General features: G+C 50.2%; 1 protein-coding gene across 1 annotated transcript in view; it reads left to right on the top strand.

The window, feature by feature from the left end:
* Positions 1-408: 408 nt before the first annotated feature.
* Positions 409-14,977, top strand: part of LOC134944445 (E3 ubiquitin/ISG15 ligase TRIM25-like) — a 54,410-nt gene continuing 39,841 nt past the window's right edge. Inside the window, exons 1-2 of the mRNA XM_063933020.1 lie at positions 409-1,592; positions 1,992-2,178. Coding sequence (XP_063789090.1) covers positions 427-1,592; positions 1,992-2,178 — 1,353 coding nt within the window. The 5' untranslated portion in view covers positions 409-426. The remainder of the gene's footprint in view (positions 1,593-1,991; positions 2,179-14,977) is intronic.

Here is a 14,977-nt window from a genome sequence, read left to right as displayed (position 1 = left end):
GCAAAATCACAGATTATGCAAAGTCTCGCATAAATAGCCCCTTAGAATTTTTAACCAGCCTTAGTTTTCGGTTCATAATGTCTCTAGAGCACAGGTTCTCAAACTCAGTCCTCAGGACCCCACACGGTTCATGTTTTGCAGGTCACCTGTAGATTTTTAAAATGTGACAGTTGGTGATACACAGTGCACCTGCCGGGTGACATGGAAAACGTGAACCGTGTGGGGTCCTGAGGACCGAGTTTGAGAACCACTGCTCTAGAGTATGTTCCATGCAGAAAGAAATATTGCAGGAAAGAGTTAAGTCATGAACATTCCTCCTCCCCACCCCTAGCACACAGGCTGCTGCTCCTCCTCCCCCTACCACGCAATGCTGCTACTCCTCCCCCTTCCACACTGGTAGTTTCACTTTCTCTTCTTCATTCCAGAATGGCGTCTGCGTGTCTGAGAGAGGAGCTGAGCTGCTCCATCTGCCTGAGCCTTTATACAGACCCTGTATCCCTGAGATGTGGCCACAACTTCTGCCGGGACTGCATTGTGAGGGTGCTGGATACACAGGAGGAGGCTGGAGAATATTCCTGTCCGGAGTGCAGGGCAGAGTATCAGGAACGCCCAGCACTGGAGAAGAACAGGAAGCTGAGTAACATTGCAAAGCATTTTCTCCTCACTCCACTGCACTCGGAGGAGTCTGGGGTCTCTTGTATGTATTGTCTCCAGGCTCCTGTTCCAGCTGTGAAAACCTGCCTGCAGTGTGAGACCTCCCTGTGTGAGGACCACCTGAGGGTACACAACAAGTCCCTGGATCATGTTCTGATTGAGCCAACGTCTTCCCTGGAGAACAGAAAATGTCAGACTCACAAGAAACTTCTTGAGTACCATTGCTGTGAGGATGCTGCCTGTATCTGTGTCTCCTGCTTTGTAACAGGACCACACAAAGGACACCAGGTGCAGTCACTGGATGAGGCCGTCAGGGTGAAAAAGAAGAAATTGAGAGATCATCTGGAGAAACTGACTTCCAGGACCGGAGATATGGAGAAAAGAGTCCAGAGTCTGCAGGACCACAGGAGAAAGGTGCAGGAGAAAGTGGCTGATGCCACAGAGCGAGTTACTGACCTGTTTTTGGATCTTAGGAAACAGCTGCAAGACCTGGAGACCCGAGCACTGAGTGAGATCTCCAGGCAGGAAGACGAGATCTTGTTAGGAATCTCGGACCTGATCCAGCAGCTGGAAACACAGAAGGGCGAGCTGTCCAGGATGATGGGTCACATTGAAGAGCTGTGCAATGTGGCTGACCCACTGACTGTCTTACAAGATGGAGAATCGGACCAAAGTGACCTTGAGAATTCTGCAAAGATCGATCATACACAGGGTGGTGATGAGAAGGACTTTGATGAAGGCTTGGTCACAGTAATCTTACACACAGCATTATCTGAGTTATCTGCTGGTGCAAAAGGAAGATTCTGTGTGCCGGAGGCTACTGCTCTATCACTGGATATAAACACCGCTACGAATAATGTGTTTGTAAAACCTGCATCATGCTCACAAACACAGTCGTTCTGGGATCCAATAGACTATATTTTTGACGATTCTGACTGATGGGAACGTCAAATCGTCCAGTGTGTACGCACTATCTGCGCGCCCTCATGGTCATCAGCGACATCGCTGGTCGGACCTACATGCAGCAAACTCTGAGAATATCGTCAGCGACAGCGTACTCCTGGATGTGGCCACTGACTATATATCTTTAGATCTTTTGCATGATTACACAGTGTGTATGCACTATGGGCGGGATGTAATAAAGTCTGAATTCGGTGGCCCTGTTGGGATGGCGGCCAAACTTTTTTTTAAAGAAGTAATCATGTAAAAGGCTAAACCATGCCTGAAACATGATTGCCCCTTTTTAAAAAAATTCCAAGTTCGGCCGGCATCCTGCACGGCCGCCAAACTCTGACTTCATCACAGCCCGGCCTGTATCTTTTGTCCATATGTTCTAGGAAAATCGTGGATGATATCGCATCGTTTGCCCATCGTCTAATGTGTACCCAGCTTTACTGTCAGGTCCTAAGTAATACTGTGTTTTCCAAAGGACAGCATTACTGGGAAGTGGAGGCCAGTAACTCTGCATACTGGATGGTCGGGGTGGCCTGTGCCAGTATAGACCGCAAAGGGATGGAATCCAAAGTGGGAAAAAGCACCAAATCCTGGTGTTTAATCATCACTAATACCCCTTTCACACCGCAAAAATAACCCGGTATCGACCTGATATATTGCCGAGCCGACACAGGTCACTGTGCGGTGTGAAAGAGACCATGGATGAATTCCCGGGACGCCTGACCCGGTAATTCAGCTTGGGAATAAAGCATTGTTATTTCCGGGATAAATACCGGGTCAGGGGCAGTGTGAACGGGTTGCCAGGTCGATGGGACCCGTTCACTGCATAGGGAGAGGCAGCGCGGGGATGTCATCTCCCAGCCAGAGCCGGATTATCCTAGAGGTAACAAGGGCGACCGTCCCAGGGCCCCCACACATTAGGGGCCCCAACACACTGCGTTATAAATCGGAGCAGTTTCCCTCAGCAGCCGCAGAGGATCTCTGTGTAGAGCGTACACGGAGCTCCTCGGCGGCTGCTGACAGAGACTGCTCTGATTTAAAACCCTGTCTGTAGGGGCCCCTAATGTGGGACTCTGTAACGCACGCGGGCGGCTCAGTCAGTGTCTCGCAGGATTTCACTTCACTACCCCGCGAGACACTGGCTGAGCCGCCGGCGCGCGCTGCTGTGAAGCCGCTGCTCCATATGTGGGTGAGTGTGCGAATGCCCGCCAACCCGTCCGCGCATGGGGGGGGCGTTCTTTGGCCACAATTTTTAGTGGTGGGGGCCCCCACACGTTTCTTGCCCGGGGCCCCCACCAGCCTTAACCCAGCCCAGCGCCACCTCCGCCCCCGATGCTGGCTCCACCTCCTCAGCGTCAGACTGTCCCCACCCTCTTTGTATTCTAAAGCACCAAATTTGACATAGCCAGAAAACACTGCAGAGTGATAACTCCTTAATAGCAGCATATAGTTATGGGTATAACTGCTGTAATCTTATTATAACGTTCTGCTGATATTTGCTGTATATTTCTTTTTTCCTCTTACAAAATAAATACTTAACTCCTTGCTGTATGGTGATGAAAAATGAACTTCAAGTCCACATCTGCGCTCATAAAAATCCGTAATCCAATAGTGACCAATAGTTTGCTGGGTACCTCACTGAGGCATGAGGCACTGAGGACCTGATTCTGATTTGTACGCAACTGGCTGATGTTTTGCTACTGCGCATTAAGGAATATCTTCAGAAACCCTTACTGCGCACGTGTGAACTGCGTTTGCGGATGCACACTACGAGCATTGGCAGGCATTTGTGAATGAGACTGCATTGTGTATGTATTGTGGCAGGCTTCCACAGGGGTCATATTTGCTGTAAGTTACAGGGTTCTATCTGTGTTACCCAGGACGTACGCCAGCCGCGATGTTTGCCAATGTTGCAGTGTGCCCGGTCCCTCTGGCGGATGTACACAATACGCAGATAAGTAAAAAGGGCGTTGTCGCTATTACGCAGCCCATCTTCCGCTCATTCACGCAGAGACCGCTTACAGTAACGTTGGATATGTTAGCACTTGAGATTTGCGGCAGCGTTAGCGTACAATTGGGAATTGAGCCCCGGGGTCACACGTCATGTTATCTGCACATACAATAAATTGGGACTCATGGTAGTAGTGACAGGGGCAATTCTCCCTATAATAATGAGAATTATCTGTAAGTATGACAACAAATCATCTAGCCTAAAATGTGAGATCAATAACAGGGATCAGGGAATTCTAGAGCAGTTATCCTAAACACTTGTGGGGGGGGGATTCAGTTATTTGTGAGGCGCTGCCAGAAAATACCGCAATGACCGCCGATGCATGGAAGATTCCGCTGCAGCCACCGGGAGCAGGTAAGTCACCGCTGGTCCAACGGGGACAATATGTCGACAGTCTAACATTTTGACATTTCATCAATGTCTAATTAATGCATGTCAACACGGTCAATGTCGACATTCTCATGTAGACGTTATTACTGTGACATATACATGGGTCTAAGTAGATATCCTGTGTGAGCAGGGCCCGTGGTGCTATAAATATAAATCTTTATAATAATAATAATAGTATTATAACCCTAAAATCAATTATTTGCGGCAAACCCATAGCCGACGCCTGTCCCAGACTGTTCTAGGAGACTCCCTGATGTCACTGGGATCAGCCCATTATCCTGGGAGCGATGGCCTGTCACCAGGTGGGAGGGAGGCGTCATGATGTGAATCATTTCTACAAGCCCCGCCCTCCTCACGGGTTCTTCGCCCATTTAATTGCACAACTCTTGATGCCAAGCCCCTACCCCCACTTACACCTGTACCACCTTGTGCACCTGCATCTGCCAGACGTGAGGTGGGTAACATATGGTGTCAGTGCCCTGCCTGTGGCTCTGCGTCAGTCACTCTGGGGCTCAGTTCTCCCGCGCGGCACATACAGGCTCAGCCACAAGATATTTGGTGAATATGTAGACACCAGTGTAGTAGCGCAGTACACACCGTTGCTATAGGTATCGAGCACCAGACCGTGTGATGTATTTGCTTTTACTTTGAAAAGTCGGCGCTTGTCGGCAGTTCTGGTTGCAGGATTTAATAGGCAATAACATTACTTGCACACTACTACTGGCTTTACATTTATTAATGCACTTTTAAATCCTGCAGCAGCCAGAACCGCCTAACAATTGGCGGCTTCGAAAAGCCCCTGCTTAGTAAATATAGCCCCATCCTGAAAATGTTAAGAAATCACCTTTTCCCTCTCCCCAGCTCACCTCTTAGTTCCATTACACAGTACAATGCAGATAGTGTCTCATGTGGCCAAAAGAGCTGACATTCCTATGTGGTTCACCAGGTTGTGTTTTCAGGATTTCCCTTTCTCGGGACAGGTGTCATCATTACTAACCCTTTTAGGAAACCCTACAACAGTCTCCTCATGGAAATAACTTGGAATGACCTGACCGTCGCCCTCCCAGCTCTCCTCATGGGTTATAAATGACACAAATTTACAGATACGCGGGGAATAAGTGCTGGGCCGGAGAACAGCCAAATCCCTGACTATAGTCCTCATGGTCTGGATTCACCATTACGGGAATGTACCTGGGGCACTTACTGCAAATTCAGGCAATTCTGCAGCCAAGTGCAACATTTTGTGGGACAGGTTATTACCCTGCAATGCTAATCCTATACATATAAGTGTATGGGTGTAGTACGGCTGACCGGTGGTCAGGAGACCGCCGGTCAGCTTACTGACGCCGGGATCCCGGCAGCATACCGACGCCCAGTGACGTGCAGTAAGGTCAGGGCCTGGGGAGGCACTGCAGCTAAACACCCCCCCCCCCCCCCCCCCGGAAAAAAAAAGTGCAGTCCCCCCACACCACTAAAACCAGCACCAGGCAGAACCAGCCAGGGGGGATAATGCCATAGCAGGGAAGACACTCAGTGTGGGGTCCCCCTGCCATGCCATTAAACACCCCCCAAACCAGTCAGCCCAGGGCTGGAATTCCTCAGAAAGTGGGGCCCCCAAAAAATCTAAATGGGGTCCCCCCTCCCGAGCAACAACCAGCACTATGCCCCGCACCCCTGGTGGCGGTGGGTGCGGGGTTCATTGTATGCTAATACTGTTCTTTACAGGTGGCCTACAGATCCCAGCAAGCCTGCCCCAGCATGCTGGCACTTGGAGAACCACAAGTGCCAGCATGCCCGGACATAAAGGGCCCGCTGGCACCTGTAGTCCACCTGTAAAGAATAGTGATATTGTTCTTTACAGGTCCCAGCATGCTGGCACTTGGAGAACCACAAGTGCCAGCATGCCCGGACATAAAGGGCCCGCTGGCACCTGTAGTCCACCTGCAAAGAATAGTAATATTGTTCTTTACAGGTCCCAGCATGCTGGCACTTGGAGAACTACAAGTGCCAGCATGCCCGGACATAAAGGGCCCGCTGGCACCTGTAGTCCACCTGTAAAGAAAATATTGAAAAAAAACCACAACACATTCTTTAAAAAATCCTTTATTAAACTTGGTCTTCACCTGGGGGCGGCGGCCTTTAAGCTCTTTTGCATGGCCGCCGCCTTCCCAGGGCTTCCGGCGTCTTCACCTGGGGGGTCGCCACCTCCCCAGGGCTTCTGGGGTCTTCCTCCGGCGTCTTCACCTGGTGTGCGGCGGCTGCTAAGCTCTTTTGCATAGCCACCGCCCATCCAGGACTTCCACGACGTCTTCACCTGGGAGGCGGCGGCCTTTAAGCTCTTTTGCATGGCCGCCGCCTTCCCAGGACTTCCAGCATCTTCACCTGGTGGGCGGCGGCTGCTAAGCTCTTTTGCATAGCCGCCGCCCATCCAGGACTTCCACGGCGTCTTCAGGAGCTCTTCTCTGCTCCTCCTCCGCCGTCGGACTGACAGCCGCTGCCTCGCGCTGACTTATATAAGTCAGCGGGAGGGGGCGTTTGCGATGACGCGGCGAGCCATGATTGGCTCGCGGCGGCCATCTTGAATTTCAAAAATGATGCTGAGGCGCCATTTTTGAAATGGGTCCCGCTTCCGCTGCCAAACTCTGCACAGGAGGCCTGAATGCCGCGTCCCGCCACCAGCACCTCTGCTGCCCGGCCCACCGCAGCAGACCGCCTGTCATATGAATACCACCCTGAGTGTATACCTATACAGGTGAATGGGGAATGCAGTGACCCCACCATAGTGTTCCAGGGTTATAAATGTGTCTCATCTCTAAGCTACGTCTCATAAATGTGAAAATGCCTATCGTGGTGAGGACATAAAAAGCATCCAGCCATCGAGGGGTTAAAAAAAAGAAGCTAAGGCCCCACCCTCAGGAGGTAATTATAAAGCTAAGAGCAGGGGAGTGTGTGGTAGGACTACATATCCCAGGATTTCTCTGTGTACAGATATAACAGTTGTCACCGGTTACAGACGGCCTCTCCAATACAAGGTAATGGCCATTTAATGTAGTTATTCCGCCTTATGCGACACACAGAAGGAGTATAAGACCTGTCCTGACACACATGTTACTGACACTGCACAGATAACAACAAATAGCCATAAACCACATTTCTCTATCGTCCTAGTGGATGCTGGGGTTCCTGAAAGGACCATGGGGAATAGCGGCTCCGCAGGAGACAGGGCACAAAAAGTAAAGCTTTCCGATCAGGTGGTGTGCACTGGCTCCTCCCCCTATGACCCTCCTCCAAGCCTCAGTTAGATTTTTGTGCCCGGCCGAGAAGGGTGCAATCTAGGTGGCTCTCCTAAAGAGCTGCTTAGAGAAAGTTTAGCTTAGGTTTTTTATTTTACAGTGAGTCCTGCTGGCAACAGGATCACTGCAACGAGGGACTTAGGGGAGAAGAAGTGAACTCACCTGCGTGCAGGATGGATTGGCTTCTTGGCTACTGGACATTAGCTCCAGAGGGACGATCACAGGTACAGCCTGGATGGTCACCGGAGCCTCGCCGCCGGCCCCCTTGCAGATGCTGAAACGAGAAGAGGTCCAGAATCGGCGGCAGAAGACTCCTCAGTCTTCTAAAGGTAGCGCACAGCACTGCAGCTGTGCGCCATTTTCCTCTCAGCACACTTCACACGGCAGTCACTGAGGGTGCAGGGCGCTGGGAGGGGGGCGCCCTGGGAGGCAAATGAAAACCTTTTTTGGCTAAAAATACCTCACATATAGCCTCCGGGGGCTATATGGAGATATTTAACCCCTGCCAGAATACACTAAAGAGCGGGAGACGAGCCCGCCGGAAAAGGGGCGGGGCCTATCTCCTCAGCACACAGCGCCATTTTCCTTACACAGCTCCGCTGGTCAGGACGGCTCCCAGGTCTCTCCCCTGCACTGCACTACAGAAACAGGGTAAAACAAGAGAGGGGGGGCAAAATAGTGGCAAAAATTATATTATAAAAGCAGCTATACAGGGAGCACTTATTATAAGGCTATCCCTGTCATATATAGCGCTTTTGGTGTGTGCTGGCAAACTCTCCCTCTGTCTCCCCAAAGGGCTAGTGGGGTCCTGTCTTCGTTAAGAGCATTCCTGTGTGTCTGCTGTGTGTCGGTACGTGTGTGTCGACATGTATGAGGACGATATTGGTGTGGAGGCGGAGCAATTGCCAAATATGGGGATGTCACCTCCTAGGGGGTCGACACCAGAATGGATGCCTTTATTTATGGAATTACGGGATAGTGTCAACACGCTAAAGCAGTCGTTTGTCGACATGAGACGGCCGGACAATCAATTAGTGCCTGTCCAGGCGCCTCAAACACCGTCAGGGGCTGTAAAACGCCCTTTGCCTCAGTCGGTCGACACAGACCCAGACACAGGCACTGATTCCAGTGGCGACGGTGACGAATCAACCGTATTTTCCAGTAGGGCCACACGTTATATGATTTTGGCAATGAAGGAGGCGTTACATTTAGCTGATACTACAGGTACCACTAAACAGGGTATTATGTGGGGTGTGAAAAAACTACCTATAGTTTTTCCTGAATCAGAAGAACTAAATGATGTATGTGATGAAGCGTGGGTTGCCCCCGATAAAAAGATGCTAATTTCAAAGAAGTTATTAGCTTTATACCCTTTCCCGTCAGAGGTTAGGGCGCGCTGGGAAACACCTCCTAGGGTGGACAAGGCGCTCACACGCTTATCTAAACAAGTGGCGTTACCCTCTCCTGAGACGGCCGCACTTAAAGATCCAGCAGATAGGAGGATGGAAAATATCCAAAAAAGTATATACACACATACAGGTGTTATACTACGACCAGCTATAGCGACAGCCTGGATGTGCAGTGCTGGGGTAGCTTGGTCAGAGTCCCTGATTGAAAATATTGATACCCTGGATAGGGACAATGTTTTACTGTCTTTAGAGCAAATAAAGGATGCATTTCTTTATATGCGTGATGCACAGAGGGATATCTGCACACTGGCATCACGGGTAAGTGCTATGTCCATTTCCGCCAGAAGAAGTTTATGGACGCGACAGTGGTCAGGCGATGCGGACTCAAAACGGCATATGGAAGTTTTGCCGTATAAAGGGGAGGAGTTATTTGGAGTCGGTCTATCAGATTTGGTGGCCACGGCTACAGCCGGGAAATCCACCTTTTTACCTCAAGCTAAGCCCTCCCCCGCTTCTACAAAAGCCTCAGCATGACGCTGGGGCTTCTCAAGCGGACTCGGGGGCGGTGGGCGGTCGTCTCAAGAATTTCAGCGCGCAGTGGGCTCACTCGCAGGTAGATCCCTGGATCCTGCAGATAATATCTCAGGGGTACAGGTTGGAACTAGAGACAGATCCGCCTCGCCGTTTCCTGAAGTCTGCTTTACCAACGTCCCCCTCCGAAAGGGAGACGGTTTTGGAAGCCATTCACAAGCTGTACTCTCAGCAGGTGATAGTCAAGGTACCTCTTCTACAACAGGGAAAGGGGTATTATTCCACTCTATTTGTGGTACCGAAGCCGGACGGCTCGGTAAGACCTATTCTAAATCTGAAGTCCTTGAACCTGTACATAAAGAAGTTCAAGTTCAAAATGGAGTCACTCAGAGCAGTGATAGCGAACCTGGAAGAAGGGGACTTTATGGTGTCCTTGGACATCAAGGATGCGTACCTCCACGTTCCAATTTACCCCTCACACCAGGGGTACCTCAGGTTCGTTGTACAAAACTGTCACTATCAGTTTCAGACGCTGCCGTTCGGATTGTCCACGGCACCTCGGGTCTTTACAAAGGTAATGGCCGAGATGATGATTCTTCTTCGAAGAAAAGGCGTATTAATTATCCCATACTTGGACGATCTCCTAATAAGGGCAAGGTCCAGAGAACAGCTAGAGAGGGGATTAGCACTGTCTCAAGAAGTGCTAAAACAGCACGGCTGGATTCTGAATATTCCAAAATCCCAGTTAATGCCGACAACTCGTCTGCTGTTCCTAGGGATGATTCTGGACACGGTTCAGAAAAAGGTTTTTCTCCCGGAGGAAAAAGCCAAGGAGTTATCCGAGCTTGTCAGGAACCTCCTAAAACCAGGAAAGGTGTCTGTACATCAATGCACAAGAGTCCTGGGGAAAATGGTGGCTTCTTACGAAGCAATTCCATTCGGCAGATTCCATGCACGAATTTTCCAGAGGGATCTGTTGGACAAATGGTCAGGGTCGCATCTTCAGATGCACCAGCGGATAACCCTGTCTCCAAGGACAAGGGTATCTCTTCTGTGGTGGTTGCAGAGTGCTCATCTATTGGAGGGCCGCAGATTCGGCATACAGGATTGGATCCTGGTGACCACGGACGCCAGCCTGAGAGGCTGGGGAGCAGTCACACAAGGAAGAAACTTCCAGGGAGTGTGGACGAGCCTGGAAACGTCTCTTCACATAAACATTCTGGAACTAAGAGCAATCTACAATGCTCTAAGCCAGGCAGAACCTCTGCTTCAAGGAAAACCGGTGTTGATCCAGTCGGACAACATCACGGCAGTCGCCCATGTAAACAGACAGGGCGGCACAAGAAGCAGGAGTGCAATGGCAGAAGCTGCAAGGATTCTTCGCTGGGCAGAGAATCATGTGATAGCACTGTCAGCAGTGTTCATCCCGGGAGTGGACAACTGGGAAGCAGACTTCCTCAGCAGACACGACCTTCACCCGGGAGAGTGGGGACTTCATCCGGAAGTCTTCCACATGCTGGTAACCCGTTGGGAAAGACCAATGGTGGACATGATGGCGTCTCGCCTCAACAAAAAACTGGACAGGTATTGCGCCAGGTCAAGAGATCCGCAGGCAATAGCTGTGGACGCGCTGGTAACGCCTTGGGTGTACCAGTCGGTGTATGTGTTTCCTCCTCTGCCTCTCATACCAAAAGTATTGAGAATTATACGGCAAAGAGGCGTAAGAACGATACTAGTGGTTCCGGATTGGCCAAGAAGGACTTGGTACCCGGAACTTCAAGAGATGATCACGGAAGATCCGTGGCCTCTACCTCTAAGGAGGGACTTGCTTCAGCAGGGTCCCTGTCTGTTTCAAGACTTACCGCGGCTGCGTTTGACGGCATGGCGGTTGAACGCCGGATCCTAAAGGAAAAAGGCATGCCGGAAGAAGTCATTCCTACTTTGATTAAAGCAAGGAAGGAAGTAACCGTGCAACACTATCACCGCATTTGGCGAAGATATGTTGCGTGGTGCGAGGATCGGAGTGCTCCGACGGAGGAATTTCAACTGGGTCGATTCCTACATTTCCTGCAATCAGGATTGTCTATGGGTCTCAAATTGGGATCTATTAAGGTTCAAATTTCGGCCCTGTCGATTTTCTTTCAAAAAGAATTGGCTTCAGTTCCTGAAGTCCAGACTTTTGTTAAGGGAGTGCTGCATATACAGCCTCCTGTGGTGCCTCCAGTGGCACCGTGGGATCTCAATGTGGTTTTGGAATTTCTAAAATCTCATTGGTTTGAACCACTAAAAAAGGTGGATTTAAAATATCTCACATGGAAAGTGACCATGTTACTAGCCCTGGCTTCGGCCAGGAGAGTGTCAGAACTGGCAGCTTTATCTTACAAAAGCCATATCTGATTTTCCATTCGGACAGGGCAGAACTGCGGACTCGTCCGCATTTTCTCCCTAAGGTGGTGTCAGCATTTCATCTGAACCAGCCTATTGTAGTGCCTGCGGCTACAAGTGACTTGGAGGACTCCAAGTTACTGGACGTTGTCAGAGCATTAAAAATATATATTGCAAGGACAGCTGGAGTCAGAAAATCTGACTCGTTGTTTATATTGTATGCACCCAACAAGATGGGTGCTCCTGCGTCTAAGCAGACGATTGCTCGTTGGATCTGTAGCACAATCCAACTTGCACATTCTGTGGCAGGCCTGCCACAGCCTAAATCTGTAAAGGCCCACTCCACAAGGAAGGTGGGCTCATCTTGGGCGGCTGCCCGAGGGGTCTCGGCATTACAACTTTGCCGAGCAGCTACGTGGTCAGGGGAGAACACGTTTGTAAAATTTTACAAATTTGATACTCTGGCTAAGGAGGACCTGGAGTTCTCTCATTCGGTGCTGCAGAGTCATCCGCACTCTCCCGCCCGTTTGGGAGCTTTGGTATAATCCCCATGGTCCTTTCAGGAACCCCAGCATCCACTAGGACGATAGAGAAAATAAGAATTTACTTACCGATAATTCTATTTCTCGGAGTCCGTAGTGGATGCTGGGCGCCCATCCCAAGTGCGGATTATCTGCAATAATTGTACATAGTTATTGTTAACTAATTCGGGTTATTGTTTAGGAAGCCATCTTTCAGAGGCTCCTCTGTTATCATACTGTTAACTGGGTTTGATCACAAGTTGTACGGTGTGATTGGTGTGGCTGGTATGAGTCTTACCCGGGATTCAAAATTCCTCCCTTATTGTGTACGCTCGTCCGGGCACAGTACCTAACTGAGGCTTGGAGGAGGGTCATAGGGGGAGGAGCCAGTGCACACCACCTGATCGGAAAGCTTTACTTTTTGTGCCCTGTCTCCTGCGGAGCCGCTATTCCCCATGGTCCTTTCAGGAACCCCAGCATCCACTACGGACTCCGAGAAATAGAATTATCGGTAAGTAAATTCTTATTTATACCACCGAGCACCAGAGCTGTAGGGGGAAAGCCAGTTATACAATTACATGCCATACACACCACGTCACACGTCAGAGGAGATTATACATCAACAAAGAATATTTGGAGAGAAAAGGGGGGCCGCTGGGCGATATGAATGTATAATCTCAGTTATCATTTTACTAGTTGTGTAGAAGTGTAGCTCTGAAAGCTGCTACCATCCCCCCATTCCCAATTTACAGGGTGTGTCCTCTGGATCTCCCACACAAGCACCTGCAGGTTTATTGGATTGTATCAGCTGCTGAGTATTTCTTCTGTGAGTACATATAGAAAACATGGCCTGTTACAGAGACCTGAAAGTCAGTTGCTGAAAAATACTGTATATGTAACTGGTTTATCCACAAAGAGAATGAAAATCAGTTCTCTATAATTGTCACTGGCCGACCCTGAGCTGTTACAATTATTGGCAGAACCTACTGTATGTTGCTATAGGTGACAGCGGTGTGTGAATAGCTTAGCCAGGTCTTTGGTTAGTTAACTAGGTAGAATATCAGCAGGGTTGTCTTAACAGCAGTTTAGGCTCCTGGGTATAGCATTGGCGCTAACCAGGGGCGTCGGAATGGGGGGGGCAAGGGGGCAGCTCGCCCCCCGCATAGATGAGAGAGGCGCCAAACTAATTTAACAGGGGAGCGGCAGACGCAGTGGCTTCACTCCCAATCACAGTGCCCATACGCGTGCGTACGCACGTGCGGGGCGGGAGGGGGGATTTGCCTCCTCACGCTGACAATGAGAGGCTGGCCGCAGCACTGGCTGCTACCCTGGCTGCATGTAGGAAGAGCTGCAGTGGCCGCGCGCAGCTCCTCCCATCCCAGGATCGTGTTGCTATACAGCCTTCTGAACTGGTGAGACCGGGTGGGCAGTCAAAATAGGGATGGACATCGAAAGCAAACCATCATATGATGGCAATGTTCTACCATTGAAACTTTCGATGCAATGGTTACTAACCATCACATCAAAAGTATTCGATGGTGAAAACTATTTATATGACTAGTTCATGTGCAAAAGCCTGTATTTTCGTTTGCAATGTGGGAATTGGGATCGGGGGCAGGGCCAGACTCTGAGCAACATATTACTTTATCACTGGACATTGTGTGTATAATATACATATATAATATACACACACAATGCCCAATGATGAAGTAACATTGCCCCCTCAGTGCCAAATATACAATGCCCCCACTGTGCCAGATATACAATGCCCCCACAGTGCCAGAGATACATTGCCCCCACTGTGCCAGATATACAATGCCCCCACAGTGCCAGAGATACAATGCCCCCACAGTGCCAGAGATACAATGCCCCCACTGTGCCAGATATACAATGCCCCCACTGTGCCAGATATGCAATTCCCCCACTGTGCCAGATATACAATGCCCCCACAGTGCCAGAAATACATTGCCCCCACAGTGCCAGATATACATTGCCCCCACTGTGCCAGATATACAATGCCCCCACTGTGCCAGATATACAATGCCCCCACTGTGCCAGATATGCAATGCCCCCACTGTGCCAGATATGCAATGCCCCCACAGTGCCAGATATACATTGCCCCCACAGTGCCAGATATACATTGCCCCCACAGTGCCAGATATACATTGCCCCCACAGTGCCAGATATACAATGCCCCCACAGTGCCAGATATACAATGCCCCCACAGTGCCAGATATACAATGCCCCCACAGTGCCAGATATACAATGCCCCCACAGTGCCAGATATACAATGCCCCCACTGTGTCAGATATACAATGCCCCCACTGTGTCAGATATACAATGCCCCCACTGTGTCAGATATACAATGCCCCCCTGTGGCAGATATACATTGTCCCACTGTGTGCTCATTGCCCCCCACCCCTTACCGCTGGCTGTTTCTTCTATGTGAGGGTAGGAGAGCGTAGCATAGTGTCTCTCTTGCCCCTCAATTCTCTTTGATGCCCGGTCTCACTCTCCAACGGCGGCGGGGTTTATCTGAAATGATGCGCCGGTTTGTTAGCCAATCAGAGCTCGCGGACCGGCAGCCAATCAGGAGCCGCGGCTGCCGGTCCATAAGCTCTGATTGGCTAGTAAACCGGTGCCTTATTCAAATTGACCGCGCCGCCGCCGTTGGAGAGTGAGACTGGGCATCCAAGAGAATTGAGGGGCAGGAGAGGCACTGCGCTGCGCTCTCCTCCCCTCACACAGAACGAAGCCAGCGGAATGCAGTATTGTGGACGACCCGGTGGTATGGCGTACCGGCTGGGAATTTCTTACAATAATGTGGAT

Source organism: Pseudophryne corroboree, chromosome 7 (assembly GCF_028390025.1).
Source record: "Pseudophryne corroboree isolate aPseCor3 chromosome 7, aPseCor3.hap2, whole genome shotgun sequence".
Taxonomy (NCBI): Eukaryota; Metazoa; Chordata; class Amphibia; order Anura; family Myobatrachidae; genus Pseudophryne; species Pseudophryne corroboree.
This window is presented reverse-complemented; position numbering and strand designations above follow the sequence as displayed.